The sequence below is a fragment of the Coloeus monedula genome, assembly GCF_965178545.1.
Source record: "Coloeus monedula genome assembly, chromosome: 2".
Lineage (NCBI taxonomy): Eukaryota > Metazoa > Chordata > Aves > Passeriformes > Corvidae > Coloeus > Coloeus monedula.
In genome coordinates this window covers 88,178,825-88,199,432 of record NC_138782.1, presented here as the reverse complement: position 1 = coordinate 88,199,432, position 20,608 = coordinate 88,178,825, and the positions used below count along the sequence as shown (strand labels likewise).

At 44.6% G+C, this 20,608-nt stretch overlaps 2 protein-coding genes across 2 annotated transcripts in view; both read right to left on the bottom strand.

Moving 5' to 3' along the window:
• COL12A1 (collagen type XII alpha 1 chain) overlaps positions 1 to 2,311 on the bottom strand; it is a 100,956-nt gene extending 98,645 nt beyond the window's left edge. Inside the window, exon 1 of the mRNA XM_082302941.1 lies at positions 2,045 to 2,311. The gene's annotated coding sequence lies outside the window, so the exon portion shown is untranslated. The remainder of the gene's footprint in view (positions 1 to 2,044) is intronic.
• Positions 2,312 to 16,417: 14,106 nt separating this feature from the next.
• On the bottom strand, positions 16,418 to 20,324 carry COX7A2 (cytochrome c oxidase subunit 7A2). The gene is made up of 4 exons (XM_082302350.1): positions 20,203 to 20,324; positions 19,032 to 19,121; positions 17,494 to 17,578; positions 16,418 to 16,637 (listed from the first exon to the last, which is right to left on the bottom strand). The coding sequence occupies exons 1-4, from the start codon at positions 20,218 to 20,220 to the stop codon at positions 16,579 to 16,581; spliced, it is 252 nt and encodes an 83-aa protein (XP_082158476.1). The 5' UTR covers positions 20,221 to 20,324; the 3' UTR covers positions 16,418 to 16,578.
• Between the last annotated feature and the right edge of the window lie 284 nt (positions 20,325 to 20,608).

Genomic DNA, 20,608 nt, shown 5'->3' with positions numbered 1-20,608 from the left:
AACTGTAATAAAACTTTTTTTAGGGGTTCTGCCTACAAATGTGCTATTCTTCATTTCTTGAAAGTCTGAAATAGGTTATACAGAAGTGTGTGTAACACAACTGAAATTTGACACATCTGTCTAGCCATGATGTTTCAACATCTGATAATTCATTTACATGTCCTGAGAGAAAATAGATTTAAAATACACTATATAAAGCTGACAGGCATAAGTCTCACAATCACTGCAGGTTGTCTGGCAAAATAGGTGGGATTAGGCCAAGTTAGCGGTTCTTAATTGCAAGCAGCCATACTTTCATAGCTATGTGCCCTAGGTCATGTAAAATTACTGCCAATTACTCCAGCAAAACTTCCAAATTATTTCCTTGTCTAAAGAAAGTCTAATATGAACCTACACATGCATGTAAGTGTTTCTAAAATTTTGGATTTTCTATCTCGAGAAGTAGGGGAGTGACAATTTGTATGAATAAAGTCATAAATGCATCATATATCATAATTAGGCTGGGGGAAAGAGAATTCCAAAAGCAATTAGGCAACAGATTTTATCAGGAAGATGCCAAGAGCAAAACAAAAGAAAAATACATAAATCAGTAGTCCACAGAAACAACTGAAAGGGAAAACGATATTCTTCTACCATCTAAAGGACTACCCTGCGAGGCACATTTAGTGGAGATCCAGGAATTTCCCAGTTACTGACACTGAGCTTAACAGGCTTCATTTGAGCAGCTGTATATACTTGTCGTAGCCAAATGCCTTTACTGCACATGAAAATACCAAGAGCTCAGTGAAAATCTAAGCAAATGTTTCAGTCTAATGGCAGTTCCAGTGGCTAAACAGAAGAGTAATATTGACCATGATGACTCCCTGACACTAACATAGGAAAGGCCAAGGTTAATATTAAAATGCTCTGAAAGCTCCAAATTCATATCACTGCTCTGCGTGGGAAACGGCTGCCCCTGGGCAGATCTACAGCATCCTGCAGTGAGTTTAAGGATCGCCCAAATTCAACGTGAAAGGACGTTTTGTCCTGGAAGTCTCATGTGAGCTTTGACTGCCATCTTTTGATCCTTTTGAAGAACAACAGAAATTAATCATCTCACAGTCATCTAGGAGTTTGCCACTGCTGCAGGTCTACCATTCCTGATACACGTTTTTGTTTCATTAAATACACCATCTCAGCCGAAGCATTCATTTGCTAACCTAGAAACACTGTTTCCTTCTCGCAAACTTAGGTGCATGGAAGAAAGCCTGGAGCTGGCAGAGGAAAGTTTCTCTCACTGGCTCAGCAGGGACGCAACAGACCTCGCGTCAGGACTAAAGGTTTTCTCATGGATCTTTAGAAATCACTTACAAAAAATTCCAACCCGAGCTTTCACAGTGCCAGTCCTATCTCGCACTAATTCAACCTACAGAAACTTAGCCAAAGCGTTTCTAAACCACACAGTGCATGGCATTTACCACTTTCGAGAAGAAAAAACTAACGTAAAGAGAAAAAGAAAAAAACCGCAGGAAAAGCCCACTACCTATCAAAGACATAAGAAACTGGAAGCAGGAGAAAGCATCACCGGCAGCTGAACACACAAGGGAGGGAAGCGAGAGCTCCTGCCAAAGCCGCAGCGGTAGCGTGCCTACAGGCGCGCTGGGCGCTGACAGCGGGTTCCGCCTGGAGCCTCCGGCCGCCGGGAGCCTCCGTCTCCGGGACATCACCGCCCCTCCCCGCATTTCTGCCCAGGCACCCGTCCGCCAGCAGCATCCCGCTGGGCTCGCCCTTGCCTTTCCCTGGGCTGACAGCCAGCAGCCCCGGGGCGCTCTGCCCCGCACCTCTCCGCCCGCCCGGCCGCACGCCTGCAGCCGGCTCTGACATGCCCAACGCGCGCGCACACGCTCCTTCCTAATCCCCTGGCGGCTTCCAGCCCGGCGCTGCTACCCCGGCCTAAGGTGCATTGGAAGGGGCTGAGTGCATGCTGCGTGCGGACAGAGCGGGACTCGGGGACCGGCGGCGGAGCGGGCAGGGGACCCCTGCTCCTGCCCGGGCACACACAGACCTTCCGGGGCGGCCGCAGGTTGCCGGGGTCGGTGACAGCTCCTCCGGCGATGACTCCGGCGGTGCCCGCAGCGGCAGGAGCCGCAGCCGTCGGACCTGGATAAAGGGAGGAGGATAAAGGATGAAGCTCCGGGGGCACCTTGTGGAGGGAGCAGCAAGTAGCAGCAGCGGCGAAGGAGGAGCAGCAGCAGCGGCAACAGCTGAGAGCAGAGGAGGCGTCTCGGTTACTGTAGCTCCCGATGCGAGGGGTCTGTCTGGGAAGACTTGCCTTCTCCAAGTGGGAAGAGCCTCTTCTCAATCTGCTACTTAATAGAGGGCTGTTCCCAACTCTCAATTTACCCTCGTAAGCGGTTACGAAACTGCAGGGAAGGTGGACTGCTGCCACTGGGTGATATATGCGCTGCTGTGCTCCAGCAAGGAAGGGGATCCACTTCTGGAAACTGGCGCATACCTCCGCGCATTCCTGCGGCATGAGACGGGATCCGCGGCGGCAGCGCGCCCGGAGGCAGGGGCCCGGCCCGCCGCCCCCTCCCTCCCTCCCCTAGGCTTCCCAAACGGAGAGGACACGGGAGGGCAGTGGAAAAATTGAGTCTCCGGGCAGGCTTCGAGGGACGGCGGCGCGGAGGGTGTCCCCGGGCGGGGGGTTCCACGCAGCCCCCGTCGCCCTCGCGTGGGACCCGCTCGCCCTGCCGAGGCTGGGCTGATCCCCGGCACAGTCTTGCAGAGAAGCGGGGGCACTCTCGGTGGCGCGGCCGGGAGCCTGGAGGGCAATGGTGATATAATCATCGTGACACAGTTCAGGTGTGTCTGGCCTCAACGCTGTGCAGCCATACATACATTAAACATACATTAAACACACAGTCCAGCCGACAGCCCTCCGCCACATGGGTGTTTTACTTCGAGCACAAAGCGTTGCGGGTGCCGGGAGCAGCCTGCGGCGGGGCGGGTACGACTCCCCGGGCCGAGGGACGGGGCGCACGGCCACACTGACCCTCCCTTGGACCCCGCGGAAAATCCGCGCCCATAGCCCATGTCTGAAATTCTGTGCTTTCCAAAGGAACTGCGCCTTCCAAAATCGAACAGTCCGCTGGGCGACAGGCTCCGCGAGGGTCTCCCATCAGTCGCTCTCGGGAGCCTGCCCGGGTCACTCGGCGTCTCTCGGCCTCTGCAGCGCGCCGTGCCAGAGAGTGACACGGCGAAACACCCGAGCCCTTCCCTGCCCAAGGGCGCAGGTCGTCCAGTGGGGCCCAGACAGGGCATCCCAGGGGCCCCGCGCCAGCAGCGGGGCTGCTCCCACACCCGTGGGGAACGGCATCCCCGGGAACGCTCGCGGACAAACTCCTCCGGGACCGCTTCGGGCTAGAATACGGGATGTCACCGTCCCCTCGGAGCGGGTGCGCGAACTCGGGACGAGGAACAGAGTGGACGAGGAGCGGGGGTAAACAGGGAGGGGGAAAAGCTGCGGGTTTCTCATAGCCGCAGCCCCGCTCGTCCCGCAGCCCCAGCGCAGCGGCCCCGCCGCACCGGGGCCATCCGCGGTGCCGGAGCGCCCCCCGGTGGCGGCGGCGGGCAGGAGCGGTGGCCGACAGACCGACCGTCCGTCTGTCTCTCCGCCTGCCGAGGCCGCCGCTGGGCCCCCGAGGCCGCCGCTGTGGGGACAAGATGGAAAATTGGGCCGGGAAGGGCGGGGAGAGGGAGAGATGGGGCCAAGCCTCACCGCAGAGCTTGGGACCCCCGCTCGTGAGCGGGCGGGGAAATTCCGGGACCACGTTGGGTCCCTTTCGGCTCCGTGCACGACGTGACTGGCAGTTATCGGGGGGGTTCCAGCCGGGGTGGAAGTGACCAACAGCTGAGATTAATATTTTAGCAGAGGACCGCTCCTGGGCACTTTTCCACAGGACTGGGAGGTCAAGGACCTGTCAGCAGGTGGACTTGTGTCTCCTGAGCTTCATTTCTGCAGTAGACCTGTCATCTACATGAGAACCCAAACGCTGAAAAGAAAGTGATAACCAGAAGACATGCGCTGACATTTCCAGACACTTTGGAAGTGAGTCAGCTCCTCTTTGGGACACGGCACAGTTTCAGTTGTCTAGTATTGATAGAATGCACTTTCCAAAAGCAACATCTCCTCTGCTGATAAAACTCTTGACCTATTAAACCCCCTTGCCCAGCTGTTGAGATGGATTTTCTCTTTTGGCATTATTTTGGCATTTCTTCTTATCCAGATATGATATGGAAAAGCAATATTTCTAAGAAATAATATGTTTTAAAAGCTTTAATTCCCTGAATGAATACACCAAGAACACGACTATAAATGTGGTGTGAAAAATAGTTTCAGAAGAATGGACATAGGGGGTTAGAAAGAAATATCCATCCACAGGAAGTGAATTAATGCAAATGAGGTATTTTTATCACTTGTGCACTACAACAGTATTTTTTTACAATCTATTGTGGATTTTTTTCATCATAGGATAACCAAGATTTTTTGCGAATAGTTAAAATCAATTAATGCAAAAAATGAGGCTGGAAGAAAATATGCATTATTCTATGCAAAAGTTAAATCACTCAGAAGTACTACTTTTAAAAGTTTAAATAATTTGTTGTAAAGCTACAAGTGGATTTACATGAGTGGAGACTTTGAAAACAAGGGGTCTCTCAGGTCTGCAAGAATCTCATACACTCTCCCTCACAGACCTAGATGCTGCCGAGAGGAGTATCTCCCCTTCCTCTCAGCTGACCAGCTTTGTTTAATTTCTTTGTGTGAAATAAGACTCAGAGCTGGCAAGAGTAAACAATTGACTCCAGGGGCAGCAGGATTTTGTTCTTATCCTTAACTCCTTATTCTAACTATTCTAACCATGATTCTTCTAAGATCATTTACATGTAAAATACACCAACAAATTGCATTTAGAGTGTGTGCTTCCATATATCACAGTAATTAAATGGGTTGTTTTTAATCAGCACTGTTGCTATGTACATTCATAGTCTGAGTACATAGTATGTGATGCAGAAGGCATTTCTGAAATGCATAAACATTTACCAACACTCTCCTGTCTGCTTGTTTCTTAGACAAGTGTTAAACACATTAAGACCATTGCACTCCAGCTCAACAATTTTCTTTGCTATTTAATCTGGATACACTGAAACAGTGACAAATTTAAATACAAAAATCAACATTTAAATTCATATTTATACTTTTAATGATATTGTCCATTTCTGATGTAGGTATGTGATAGTAATATTTCAGGTAACCAGGAATTTCTTAGAAATTTTGACATGTTTTTGGGTCTTGAGTAATTCAGGCAACTTTGTCTTTCTGACACATGTGGTTTTTTTTTTTTTTGTTACCTCAAACTGCATTGCCAGGGCAGAGTAAAACAGGACATTCTGCATTTCAGCACTGTAAACCTTGAATATCATTTCCATGTGAATATCACACTAGATTTGGTCTCTGTGTTTTCCTGACAGTTAGTTGCATCTGCTTTACATATGAATATGGTAAACGTGTTATTCATATGTATATATGCATTTGAGTATATGTTTTGCACAGAGGAAGAATTTTTAAAAAGTGTCAGCTGTTTGAACATCAAACAATATATAGATTAAGCATCAAGTGGTGTTATACAAGCAAAATTGTGCTGCTGCCAGTGACTTGTGTATATCTGCCCAGGAAGTATTTTGCTGGTCAGTCTGTCACTGCATCTATTACTACAGTGCATCTAAATTAAACACTGTCTTAGTACAGTCATTTAAGAGGCCCATTCATTCCTTACTGCACAAGGGACAGCCTTTCCAGAATATTTTTTATTCCCTATTAAATCAGTCATAAGACTAATATTGCACGGGATTATATCTGTACTCATAAAATGCAGAAGGACAAAACACACTAAACATCTTCCACCAGGCTCTGCCTTGTCTGAGAGATTTGCAGTCAATGACAGGAGAAGAACTTGGTCTGGTGTTTGTTTATTTGGATAAGTTCATTTCAGAGCTGGTATTCTGAGAGCAGAACTAGTCTGACCTCTCATAATGTGGATTGGCTTCCTGTATTAGCAGTATTCAGAGAGGACTGGTGCTATCTGAAATCTGCTCATTCAGTGGAACAGCTATGGAAGCAGCATCCCTGGAGAGTGTGGAAGCCATGAAATAATTATCTGCGTTACCAGGTATGTTTTCCTTAGCAACTATTTATTTCTCTAATTTGTGTAACTGGTTTTTCCCATCATGTAATGTTCTGAAAGTTAATTATTGTGGCTCCAGATAAGTAGAAGAGGAAAAGTAAATAAGTCTTTCAATAGCAGAGATATAAATAGAAAGAAGCTGGTATTTAATGGAGTTTGGGAGTCTGAGAAAATCCAGATAATTTGTAGGCAGTAATTTTTTAAAACAATATAGATCTTTAATACTAAAATTGGAAAAAATAGATGCAAGGATCTTATAAGCCCTTCCACATATATACACAAACACACTTTATATTATAACATTTCTAAATAAAGTTGCCTTCTTTCAAAGAAGCTGGTTCATTACTTCGTGACAGAGTCCTGATCTATTCAGGAAGCATTCCTCTGTGAAACCAGTACAAATCTTGCTTGATTAAAGAGGACAAGAAAATAAATTAACTGAGGACAGTGACTCTGTATATTTTTCAGGTATCACTGTGTGTTTTAATGTAACTCTTCCTGTCACAGCAACTAAGACTAGCCACTAAGAATTCTGAATGCAGATCTTCATGTAGCTGAGGGGTTCTCAGTGGAAGAATGATGATTCACTGAGAAAACCCATAATTTTGAAAAATTAAAATAATTTTAGAAATCACTAGCCACTAGCTGTTACTTGCAGAACATTATAGTACAGTGCTCACCAAGTACCTAATTGGATTCAACATCTGCTGAAAGTTTAATAGCCATGGGTTTCCCTATATTTGGTAGCCCTTCAACTATTGCAAAGTAATTTCTTCCTACGAAGAATCTCTTGCTACTAAATGACAACAAAGTCTGAAATGGTGCAGTGCCAAGCTCTGAACAGGGACATTTTGCTAATTCATCTTAGTACTTCTATATATGTATAAAAAATCAATATCTATTGGGACAGCAGTGTCTCTGTAGGTGGCAGGTAGTCTTATGGAGAAGATAAGCTTTTTTCTGAACAGGCAAAGTATTCAAAACTATTGAAAGTTCAGGTTGCATTAGCTAATGATTGACCTGATCCTTTTGTTGCAGACAGTGGAATAATTAATGATGCAGGGGGTGTGGGGGGGTGGAATTTTAAGACTCAATACCTTGTCATCAGACCAACTGATGCTGTCTTTCCACCACAGACACAAGAGGCATTGAGGATGTGGTGATTCCCCTGACTGAAGAACAGGTTGGAGGAAAGCTGTCAAGGGGGCATAATCAGCTGCTGCACTCTATCCCAATACATATCTTTCCAAGAAGGTTTAGAGTATGTAAAGGTCAGCCCCAAACCCTCAGTTCAGCAAGGACAAACATTCAAAACCTTAAGCATTCTGACAGGTGAATCTGATGTGAATGTACAGAACCATAATAAATGAAGCTGGAAAAGATCCCGAGAGGCCATTTAGTTCATGACCTGTTATTTCAAGTACACCAGGACTTCAAAGAGAAATCTCCATACCATACTTAGTACTAACAGCATACTTCAGGGACCTGGTTTGTAGCAGCTGACAATAGATAATAACTTGTTTTAGGTGAGTTGCAAGCTGTCCAGAATATGACTATGAGCACAGCCATCAGAAATAAAAAAATACAGCTACACCAGAGAAACCTGTATCTTTGGATCATAAATTGATATGGGTTGGGAGGGACCTTAAAGATCATCAAGTTCCAGCCCTCTTGATTCCACAAAAATAGCCTTAGTTTACTGCAAAAAATTGCTTGCTTAACTGGCATGTTTGCAAACTGTCAGAGAGCAAAGAAGCCAGACTGGGAGATTCCTTCTTGCATGTGACTGTCAGAGGTACAGATCCCACCAGTCTTGCTAAAACCCCTTTTGCTGTTACAGTATGTCTGCATTTGACAATCATGTAATTTTTTTGATCATTTCTAAACTTCATGGGAGATGGCCTCCATGGTCACCACCATCCACTCCAAGCTCCACACTCTCCCCAGCTTCTCAATCTCAGTGCCTTGATATTCAAACTGGAATATTGTGGCATTCAACACAGCTTTTTCCTCTGCAAAAGAAAGAGCACCAGAGGCAAAACTTGGGCTAGGACACAGCTGGGAAATGCACCAGGCCCAAGGAGCTGGATAGCCTAGATTATATATACTTTCCTGGGACCTATCATCTGGGGCTCTCATAGGCATGTTACCTATCACAGATATTGATGGACACTTGGAAGTTTTGAGGGTTTGTGGAAAAAAGAATCAGGCAAGAGTTTAGCTCACAGGCATTAAAAGCACAGGCTAGGTGTCACCTGTCACAACGTTTATGAGCTCCATATGAGACAGCTTTGAAAAAGAAACCTGCTTCTTTTGCAGAAGTTCTAATTGGCTAGTGACTAAGGAGGAAAATACATGGAGCAAAACAATGCAGATCTAAATCAGCATTTCTTAATGCAGCCTTGTGACTGCTGCTTCCCAGTATGCTGAATATTGACAGTTCCAAATACCAGAACATAAGATTTATTTGGATTATAAATAGATGTTGCCCTGTGCTTCAGTATCAGAAGCACTCCGTTGTGTAAACAGAAAACTATTGGCTTTTGTTTCTACTTTTAAAGGTTACTTGAAAACTCCCATGTACTCTTTGCTGACAGCCTTTTTCACCTGTTGGAGTTGAGTCTCTCTTTCGGGTATCAACACCCCTACAGCCTGCTGAGAGGCTTCAGTTGAAGCTGTTAAAATGTCTCCTCTCATATGCCCTTTCCTCTGCTCTCTTGGATGCTCTCCAGCTGGCCTTGCTACTCTGTTAGCTTTTAGTCAGCCCAGTTTAGTGAACATGTCTTGGGTTTGGCATTGTCTTGATTTCTGCATGTATTTTTTACCCAGAGAAATGTGTTTGCTACTAGCTCCAATGTCTCTTATTTGTTTAACAGAAATAATAAATAAATAAATAAATAAATAATTTTATCTGCTTAGGATTTTTTTCAAAATAGGCTTCTGGTAAATCTGAGCTGTGCTCCTTTACCCTCTGCCCAGTGCCCTTTGAAATGTGTTTAGGGGATTTCCTGTTTAAGGCACATCACAACATGGGGCTTTACTACACCATGATCTTCTTCCCCAGTTAAGAACAGCTGCTGCAAGATGAGGTCCCTTTATGCTAGGAGTAGCTGTTGGGATCTTATTTTCTAATAAAAACTCCAGAGTCTGCTTCTCTAATCTCCAGAGTGGCTGAGAAACAGACAGGGGATGCGTACTCCTTGACACATGCCCCACCATTGCAGCTTTGCTCTTTAGGAACATTGGCTGTGCCCCCTGTTCTGTCCTGCATGGTCACCTCAGGTGGCGTTTGGCTTTGGGTTATGGTACATTAGGTGCCTGCACGTGAGCCCAGCATCTAAACTTCGGCAGTGGCTGACGAAGACCTGAATTAATGAACTCAGCAGTGCCTGAGCAGTTTGGCCATCCACCATCCATGGGGCCTGGATCTGTTGCTATCACAGTGGGCTCAAGAGCTGTCTGAGTGTTCTGCAGCATCAGAGATCTCTTGTGGAGCTGCCAGCTACAGACGAGGACCCACATACACTGACAAATCTCAAACTGTTGCAGACCACCCAGGAGGCAGAGGCAAGCCCCTGGTGCTGTTTTGGGTGTCAGAGGCCTCCTGATAGTCCCTCATTGTTTTAACACAAGTGTATGAGTGTCCTGCAGGTCCTCCGTTGTATTCACTAGCCCCAAGAAAATGCCTCAAGTATAACCTGAGATGGTGTTGGGCACCCCAGTTTAGGCACTGGATCAAGCACTTTTACTTTTCATCTCTGGTACTTTTGACAGTGAAGTCTTCTGCTGGAGCAAAGCTTTGTAGTCTGCTCATGTAAATACCTCCCTACCAGGAACCAGAATAAGATCAGTAAATGAGCCTGGTGCTGATCAAAAGATGTGATTTTCAGGTCCTACTCATCCGTTTTTCTGCTTTTGGATCTCAGACCCAAACAGAGATTTACAGATTGTGACAGAGATTCCTGTCTAACTCTGTAAAATACATCATATACAGCCCAGCCAATAGTGTTGTCTCTCTTGCACCACACCTGTTTTGTGCCTTTCTTTCAGAAACTGCATTTACAGCCCACAATTAATTAAGCTGGGGAAACCAAAAGTTGTGGTTCCCCTCTTCTTTTCCCAGAAATCTGGTGATACATTTGAGCACTATTTCCAGAAACCATAAAATTTTTTCTTGTTGTTGTAAGACATTTTTCTATTTTATTATTTTAATAGAAGAGAATTTCTTGGTATTGCTCTTCTGAAAAATCAGGCTATTTATGTAAATGCCAGAGTATGAATTTAGCAGCCTAAGCTTAAGCACTTCTTTCTGAAAATCTCAGCTAAAGGGAGGTGTGCTAACATCCCATGCACTGCACTCCAGCTCTGTGGCACAGTGATCCCAGTGCAATGCTCCACACAGAGCACTTATTAGCACACCACACTATATTTAGCAAAATGTGCCCACTGCTCCTAAGAGATGACTGAATAAACCTTGATAACACAGTTGGCCTGACTTCTGTGGGACTTGTAACTTCCCACTGAGCAATACAGATCATTATAATGTTTTAATTATATAATTCCCTTTTGCATAGTGCTATGAGAGATAAGATTGAGTGTGTGTCAGCCTTTCCATTATAAACTTCAGGTCCCAGAGCATTAGTCATCCAGAGTAAGTGCTCATGTTGAGATGAAACAATGTAGAACCATTTCTATATTACATAAACATATATAACTCAATTATTATTAAGAACACATTAGTAACTTAAAGGTCCTGATGGAATCACAAGCTTCTCCTTGGAACCCTGTAGGAACAGAAGCCGCTCACAGTTACTGGGAACAAACTGTCTCAACAGCTGCAATAACGTCTAACAGCACTGAATCTCCCTCTCTCCCTTTTATTTCCAAAGGCATCTCCAAATATCTATGAATCATGTTACAGTCACATTGATGAGGATGATACCATAAGATTTCCATAGAAACTCTTAGAAGAATCCTAATCTGTAAGAAGGAACATTTCGGACAGATCATGTACTTCGCACCCTGCACAGCCCAGATTTCTTGGCTAAAAGGGAAAAACTTCTGTGGAAAAATAAGACAGCCATCTAAAAGTATTTAACTTTTTTCTTCTGTTTCAGATATTGTTAAAACTGGACTATGTCTCTTTGGCCCTGAGAAGCCCTCTACAAATGTTTAACCCAAATAGCACATTTTAATTATCTCCATTGAACATCTTACTGTTCCTTTCAAGGAAAACATTCTTCTGCTGCTCCTGGTGAAATCACAGGGGACTGTATCTCTAGGTAAGCTTCACAGGCAGCCTCAAGAGAGGTATTCCACAAATATGTCATGGTCAAGGTCTAAGGTCTTACATATCTAAGGTCAAGGATACCATTTTATTAGATTGACATATCACAAGACATTCTACTTCTCTCTTATTTTACAACTCTGTAGCAGTCAAACAAGTGTTCACAGAGAAAAGTGCTTATGCTGAAATATGCTTTTAAAGCAATACCGTGAACTTGTTCATTTCATACTTAGTTTGCAACAATTCTCTTTAGGAAACCTTAACTTAGGTAACTTTAAAACTCCAGGCCCCCTGTGGTCTTTTTTGTAGTAACTCCTTCCATGTTCTGGTATACGTAAAGCTTAAATATTACTGGATCTTACCAGATTATCACTTTTCAATTTATTTCCATGCCCACCAGACAGCATCTTGCCTCTTCTTGCAGACAGCAGAGACCCAACAAGGCAAGGACAGACGTTTTCATGAACGAAAATACTAAAGCAGGCTAACATAATAATAAAAGAATAAAATACTGTGGAGGCAGAAGGAAGATGATAAGATTGCACCTGATAAACCAGACTGAAGAGACAAAAGATCCTTATGTTTCAGAAAGTTCAGATTAGTGGATTGGGAACTCAAAGAAACACATAAACAAAGGCCAAATTCATCTCTCTTTGGCAGTTTTCTCTAGGACTCAGCAGGCTATAAGCAATGGGAGTGAATGCTTTGAGAACTTAGGGAACTGTATACAGACACTGGTTTTCTCTGAGGATCTAAACTCAGAACTGCCTGACTGGGGACTCCATGGGATAACCCCTTCCCTCAAGTACCTCCCCAGCCCCTGAGAATGAATTTGTCTTGTAACAACATTTATAAACAGGAATCCCAGCCAATGACCACTTTGTGCAAGGATGCATATTTTTGAGGAAATAGATACAAGTGTGCTTTTAGCTTTAGATGTGTTTTGGGAGAAGCCGTGAAAGTCTAATAGAAAACCTGTGAATAATAACAGCAACTCTTCAAAAATACTGAGGCAGGACCAAAACATGTATCACAGACTGTATGTGTTGCCCTCTGAGTTTGCATATAGATCGGATTGGTGATCTCAAAGGTCTTTTCCAGCCTAGTTAATTCTGTGATTGTGTGAATACTTACATTCAGAAAAACTACAGTCCAGCCAAGAGATTCTTCTCAGATTGTGTTTCTGGACAAGCCATTATTTTTACAGCAGAACTGACTGAGTACTGAAAAAATAAGTGGAAAGGCTCAGGCAAGTTAGATTAGGGAAGGTGGTGTTATTGCTAAAAGGAACTTCTTTAAAAAAATAATCGCACAAGCATGCACATGAAAAGATACATTGGTTCTGGCTTACTCATCCCCTAAATACCTTATTTAGGGTCAAGTCAGGTTGATCAGATTGATTTTGCCTCTGAAAGTCTGATTCACCCTAGCAACCGTGGAGGTTAACCTCCAGCTCTGATATTTGAAAGAATTGAGAAAGAATGGGAGAGAAAGGAGCAACAGCATAATACGAAAAAAGCCCCAAAAAAATTCATCATGCTTTCTCATAGTTCAAAGCAGTGACAGCCAGGGTAAGCAACATTAGAAAAGTGGTATTTTTACTCTGGGATCTGGAAAAAGAAAAAAAAGTACAATGAAGATCATACACTTAGACATCTCCCTGGGGTTTTCTTTTTACTTATGAGAGTTTCTGAACTTTTTCACAGTGTGTTTTAGGAAGTCAGTGCTGTGTTTTTGTGTTATTATTAGTACTCGGATTTTTTACTGGGGAAATTTTTGTGTGTGTCAGGCTAATTGGATCTATACATATATTCAGTGGCCAAGAAAATGTAGCCCGGGGCACCATTCTAAGAGTTGATATTCTGAGCTACCTTCCAAATGGAGAAAGTAAAACATGGTCTGTACATCTGCAGTCTCAGAAAGGATTGTGGAACCTGGAACTGCAGTACTAAGGATTTAATTTTCTTCTGTTTCATCTGATTATTATTTGAATAGTAATTTCTCTTACAGTAGCATGAAGAATTTTTTTTTTTTTTTGACAAAGCTGGCACACTACTAAGCTTTCTTTGTTAACCTTAAAGCCAGATAAGTTTAAAAGCTTATATAATGCAAAGTAGAATGGCAAGGAAAGTAGAAGAGATGAAGTAGTCACTGTCTATCTAACAGATATTGGCCCCCAAATTTTTGGGGTGATACTTAGAACGATTCAGCTCAGTGGAAGCCAAGGAGAGCATTCCCATGTCCTCAGCTCTGGGAGACTTTCCCATCCTTTAAAGCAAAATTTACTAAAATGATAGCTACCGATTTTAATAACAGCAACTGAAAAATAAATTTACATTAACCTGAAATAGCAAATACAGTTTACATGAAAGATTTTGGAGGGAGACATACTATATGTATTGCCTAAACACAGATCGAAAGTAGGACTGCAGTAAGGTATAGCACCTAATCCCAGACAACAGTGGTTTAAAGATTGTAATTAAGCACCACAGTACTAGGATCAGACAAGGAGAGCAAAAAATTTGAGTGTACTAACTGCTAGAAGCCCATGACTTCATGTTAGTGACCATTTTATTCTTTTAAAATTACAAGTTTTTTCACATTAGCAAGGAGTAATGGATGTTGCTTATTTTATTTTCTGCTACTTGCACAATACCCATAGGGAGATTGAAGGTAGATCTTCAGATATTTTAGCAATAGAGAAGATTACACAGCTCTCTTTTTGTATTTTCCTAGAGAGAGACGGTATAGGCAATACAGGCACCCAGTTTACATCTTGCAGTTTGTGATGTGGATGAGCCTGCAATGAAATACATGTCTAGACTGCACAGTAGATGGGAATGTCCCTGCTAGTGTTGTAATGCAGTCCCATAAAATGGTGCTGAGCAGCTGACAGCGGGTCTTGCTCGGTTTCCTTGTCCTCCTGCCGCTCCTGCAGCAGCAGAGCTCCCGCAGTGCCGGCAGCCCCGCGGATCGCGGGCGCCTCCCCGTGAGCGCCCGGCAGCTGCACAGCGCGGCCCCGGCAATGCCGCCCGCTTTTCCGCCTGCTCCAGCTGCACACTCCAGGGACAGACCTGGGGATACTAGACCCAACTCTGCCAGAACAAGTTTCTGCCATTTGACATTCATTTAAATAACATTTCAAGGCTCTGACTATAAATAGTGATTGCTTTGTGGTGTGAAGCTTTCTCCTAGCTTGCATTTACCCCGCGTGCACTCCCTTCCAGGGCTGCCGCCGGCACCACAGCTCTCAGTCTGCTGCAGATCCCGGGACAGTGCACTTTGAGACACGGCTCAGTGCAAGAACAAGAACAGCTGCACATTCTGCTTTGGCTGCACATACAAACATGTATTTACTGCCTAGCTCATCCCAGGATTTTTATAATTTGGACTACTTGAACAATTATTCCTTTCAAAATTTTTTGTAATTCCTGTGGACAGGAAAAGATATCGGCCTGTTAAATATGTTGATCTTTCCTTACGCTGCCCTCCAGATGCCCATCACTTGGTCCACATCTTGAGGGTAACCCTGGGCACATGATGGCAGCAGAAGCCTTACCAGCATCACACAGAGCAGACTGATTCTGTGTAGTATAGGTCACTGTGCCGAGACGTTTCTCTTCTTTGTAGGCATCAATGTCCATCTTGAGATAGGCTGTACCCCACTTCCCAAACCTTTTTCCAACAAATGCATCCAGGTATTTCTTATTCTTTTAGTCATGCAGTTGGCCAAACCCACCTGTGCGGAGAAGCTACTATCCTTGAGGGGTATTTCCTCAGTCACCTTTTTTTTCAAGATTTTTGGTTTTACTAGAGAGTTCTGAGTACACTCACCCTTCTCTTCCAGTTTGCCTCAAGTTTAACAAACATACTCTGGTTCTCCAGGATAGCAACGAAAAATTGGAAACAAATCCACAAGAGGCTTAAAATAGCACTGTAGTGGGAGGCTAGATTTTTGAGCTTGTTTTCACATTTTGAAAATTCCACTGTTTCCTTGAGAAGAGAAACAAAAGGATTATTTTGATGAAATTGTTTGGGATTTTTTTAGAAGCTCTATTTGTTACAGAGTCAATACCAGACTTTGGGCATAATAACCCACAAGTAGCAACCTGACAAGAAGGTTAAAAAGGCAAAAATTCTGTTAGGAATATAAAACTGAACTGGGGATGCACAGCTACAATGTGTTTCCATGATGATTTTCCCCAGTAATTGCAATAATCAAGCTAGTAAGAGCCATCACAGTACAAGTGATGCTTATGCCCTGCTGTGTTGTCCCTCCAACAGATACTGGGGTGAAGTTCCCCATGAGACCCAGGGCTGCTCCTGCCTATCTATAGATGTATGTCTGGCTGGCTATAGACTCACCCACTCAGTCTTCCTGGTTGGGTGCCCAGCAACAGACCCCCACCACAGTATCACCTGTCCCTGCATTCCCAGGCAGAGTTCCATGTACTCTGGCTGGTCATTGACATAGAGGTTAACACCACCTCATCTTCCCTGCCTGTCCTTCCATCCCAGAACTCCCATTGTAGGAGCCATCCTACCACTTCTCTGTGATGCCACTGAGATCACAGCCCTGCAGGTATGAGCACATCTCTAACTCCTCCTGTTCATTCCCCACGCTGTGTGCATTCACACAGAGGCACTGAAGTTGTGTCCCTAAGGAGACAGACTTCCTGGCTGGAATGTCTGTGAGTCCCTTGTGCTGCTCTGCAGGTGCTCCTGCTGACCCGGGATCCCTTTCCTGGCTCTGGGCATCTGTGGCTGGCACTAGCATCAAACAGAGATGAGGAGTGGGACAGATTGAGGCTCTCCTCTGCCAGCAACCTTAAAGCCCTCTTCAGCAGCTTGGCAACCCTGTGACCAAAAATGCTCACACACATAAACACATGATACAGCCCAGACATCCACTACACCACGTAAAAACTGCTTTATTGATTGCAGTCTACATGTTACAATTAACTTATGATTCCAATCATTAAGCCAGCTGCTTATAATAAGCTGCCACCATAGTCACATGGGAACTGGACAACGAGATGTTAATCGCTGAGGCATCCTCAAATGGAATCAGTTCGGCTTCTTGGGCATTGAAGAGAGAAGCAGGTAATATAAAGCATAGATTGTTCCTGAATTAAGAGACAGAAAAGATATTTTCAGATTACCAAACAGAATTCCTTTCCAGTCAGCTTTCCAGTTTGTTCCAGAAGAAATACTGACAATAAGCAGCTGCAATTCAGACAAAACATTTCTGTAGCCACGTCTCAATTGTTTTCTTGGTTATTAATATTTTAGAGAAAAAATACAAAACCTTAAATACCTCTCCACAGGCTGCACAAAAATAAAGAGATGGGGGCAAAAAAAATGTGGGGAGAGGCATGTCTCTCACAATCATGAAGTAATGGTTACTCATTCTTAAAGCAGCTGAACTGAAAATCTGATCAACACATTTAAGTTAGAGGCCACTGCAAAATTATGTAACAAGTAACGTAAAGGTTAAATATATACAGTATATGAACCTTAGTTATAATTCTGCTAGTTTTCACAGCACATGAAAACTCAGTACACTGAGTATCACCTAGCACTAAGAAGAATCAGGTGAGTGCAAAGACTGGTTCATGTATGTGCTGTAATTACACATTACTCCTTTGCAGAATAGGCGAAGTAGTTCTATTTTTCTCTAACACCATACATGAAACCTGAAGCAGTATTCAGCCCACGGTATTTAGTCCCGGAAAAAGCCATCTGAAAATCTAGATTTTGAAAAAGCACAAATAAATATACAGCATGGCCAAATGTGCTTTTTTTTCTTCTCTACATAAACTTTGCATGTTCTGAAGAACAGACTGAAGAAATTGAGTAATTATTTTACAGAGAAAACACCATCCGTGTTGGAGATTGTACCAAAGAAAAAGGATTTTAATATCAGTGCACAGAGTACCAGAGCATTGTACCAGAGCATAAATATTTTAGTATTAGCCTTACCACACACTGCAAGACCCGTGGTGGTTCTATACAACAGAGCATCCTTTGCCCCACCTTTAAGATGCACTGGGAGGCCATTATCCTCCTAATGGAAATAAGTGACAAAAACAAACTATTTATATGCAGTTCTTGCAATATTGTTACAATACAATTATTTCATAATTACCCAGAGGAAAAATTACTACCCCACACTATCTTTCCGACTCCCAAAAGATACTGAACCTTATTTAGATCTCACTTTGTCTTAAAAGCTTTCACTCTGGTATCAGGTGATGATTCACTAGGGGAGTATAATAAATCATGTGCACAATTCATATCTAAAGCAATGACTGGCAGATGCCTCAGCACTTCTGACACCTCTGCCAGACCCGTCAGGTGCACAGGATGTGATTACCATCCCTAGAAACTTCCCATCCATTCCCAGTATAGCCAATTCCTGCTACAGGGAGCAACAAGGGGAGGAGTCTGTACTGTCACTTGCTGGCATACAGGAAATTGTTTTGCTCCACCCAAAGTAAAACTCCTAAGCACCAGATCCACATGATCTTTACCCCTGTCAGCAAGATCACACTGCTCTGGACTTCAAGCCAGCCTCCAATGCTGGTGACCTGCAACCCAGCCCAGCTTAACTTGCTGTCCACAAGAAAGGAATGAAAGGAGGAAGAGATACACCTAGAGATCTCTGCTAGCAGAAACTGAATCTCTGACCCCTCCCATCACCAACGTCACCCTCCTATTTCCTTCCCCTTGGCTCACAATAAACACCGTGCTCCTTAGTTAGTGTCTCAACAAGACCGGCTTTTTCTTTCAGGGGAAAGGAAAGCAGTAAGACACTAAAACTATTTAAGTGGGGCTTCTAATATACTTGGTCCCTTTCACATTGCTGAAGCCCAATTTATGCTCAGTATGAAGCTACAGCTCCAGGTTGTGGCTCACTTGGGATTACTCTCCTGAGCGTTCTCAGCTTTTACTACTTCACTCAGTGGCCCTATCAATCAGGAACAGAATAATTCAGAAATTATTTGTAAAAATTCAGTAATTTCCTAGGAATTAATCCAATCACTTAAGACCTTTACTGTTTTCATAACTGAGAAATACAGTAATACCACATCCTCATTAAAAATTATGGGGCTCATCTATGAGCTATAGATAGAGCTGTAAGATTTCAGGTTTACCTTTTCATTGTATTTCTGTCTTCTTGCTGTTTTTCTCTATTTGTTCTTCAGACCTACTCCCCCATATCAACTCATTTCAGAGTACTTTATCTTTGTACCATGCCTAATACTTATGAGAAACTCTGGTACAAATCATTTCACAGGGTGAAAAAACCCTAAAGAGTCAGCAAGTCAAGTATGCACGTACAAATACTCTTAACCTCTGCAGAAAATAACTGCTAATTGCAAATGCTCTAGTCATAAAACTGATTCTGAGAGCTCTCTTCAGATGTAAAGGGGAGCCTGACCAGTTCTTTAGAAAAAAACCATGCAGTTATGATCTACTAAAACCTTGTTAATCTACTGACATAACTCACTCAATACCTGAAAAAGCTTCTGATTCTCAGAAACTCTATTTTCAAGCTGCCTGCGTGTAGCAGTGCTTATGGTTCTCTGGGAAATCTGGCGAAGAGCCTGAAATAAAAGATAAACAGTGTTTTAAAAACAGTGACATTTTACAGCTCTGTCCACACTGGGTAGACATTGTTTCTTTGAAAAGCAAGATAGAAGTGGGACAGCAAAAAAAAAGAAAAAAATAGGGGTTTTAAAAACAAACAAACACACAAAACTTCACCAAAACATGCTAGTTTTGAATCCAGTAATTGTTTTAGCACACTATGTAAAGGACTAGCTACCTGAAAAGGAAAAACTCAGGAAAATTACTTTCAGTAAGATACAACAAATTTATGGATCCGCAGCATAACCTTCAGGTAGTATCCATTCAGCAGAAATCTCAGCCTCTGCCCCTTAGACCTGTTTTAGGCACCATTCTCTGTGTCTAACCAGGAAAAGGGACAATAACATTTATGACAAACGTGTTTGTGAGGACAACGAATTCCTGTCACTGCTGCAGTTCACCTAGGAGCCACCAGCACAGGAGACAACCTTCACAGTGCTCAGGAGGCACCTCCACCCCGCCACACATACAGCTTAAATCACCCTGCTGTGTCCTGAGCTGGAATCTGTTTCCACAGACTGATCATATACGGTAGCCTGCCAAAATCAATGACCTGTGTACAGCTCTTTGGTCTGCCTTCGCTAAAATATCAAGGCTCAAAGCGCGGCAGCTCTAAGATGCCAGCGGCCTCGGCCTCCTTCAAGCACCATGGACAACACACCGTTCCCACAAAGTTACCACTGCTAAAAACGCAGCCACGGGGCGGGCAAACATCCAGGTGATGCTGGTTGCAAGTAACGGGACAAAGCGTCTCCTCTCCCTACCCACCCCAAATAAACACGCTGTAAAATCTATCTCCTTAGAGACGAGCTAAGCGTATCCAAGCCCCCCGACTCAACCTTATTCTCTCAAGTCCCTGAAGCTCAGCACTACGTGGAGCAAGTGGGCCGCGTAAGACCTTCCCCCGACCCCTGCAGGTCGCTTCGCAGCGCCCGGCAGGGAGGGCGGCCACCACGGCCGAGTCCCGCAGCCGAGCGGGCACCCTGAGCGAGCTCCACAGACCCCCGGCGGCAGCGGGCCGCTCTGCCCGGGCCTCACCAGCACGTTCCGCCACATCGCGGCTGTTGGTCCTGTCACCTCCCGCCGGCAACAAGGGCAGCGGAAGGGGAAGCGGCTGCCCCGCCCACGGCGGCGGCACCACGGAGGGAGCGGCCCGGAGCGCCGCCGCAGAGCCCACAGCAGAGCCCACAGCGCCCCCCGCCAGTCCGCCCGGCCCGGCTGGGGCAGCACGGCGCGGCGCGCTGGGTCTTGGGCCGGGGCCGGGGAGCCAGAGCTGAGCCCTCAGCAGCGGGAGGGAGGAGCGGTGACCTCTCAGAACACGCAGGGCCGGCAGCGGCTGAGGCACACCGGGAGCGCTTGTTTTCTCACGCCAGAGAGCCCCGGCGGGAGCCTGCTGCCACGGCATTCTGTGGTTGCCGGCCGCCTCTTGCGCCTTCAGAGGGCG

Excerpts from the sequence above, each read along its gene's own strand:
- COX7A2 (XM_082302350.1), bottom strand. Across the intron at positions 17,579-19,031 it reads AGAATCAGAAGCTTTTTCAG|GAGGATAATGGCCTCCCAGT; the intron begins GTATTGAGTGAG and ends TATTTCCATTAG. Across the intron at positions 16,638-17,493 it reads CACGGGTCTTGCAGTGTGTG|GAACAATCTATGCTTTATAT; the intron begins GTAAGGCTAATA and ends CTCTTAATTCAG.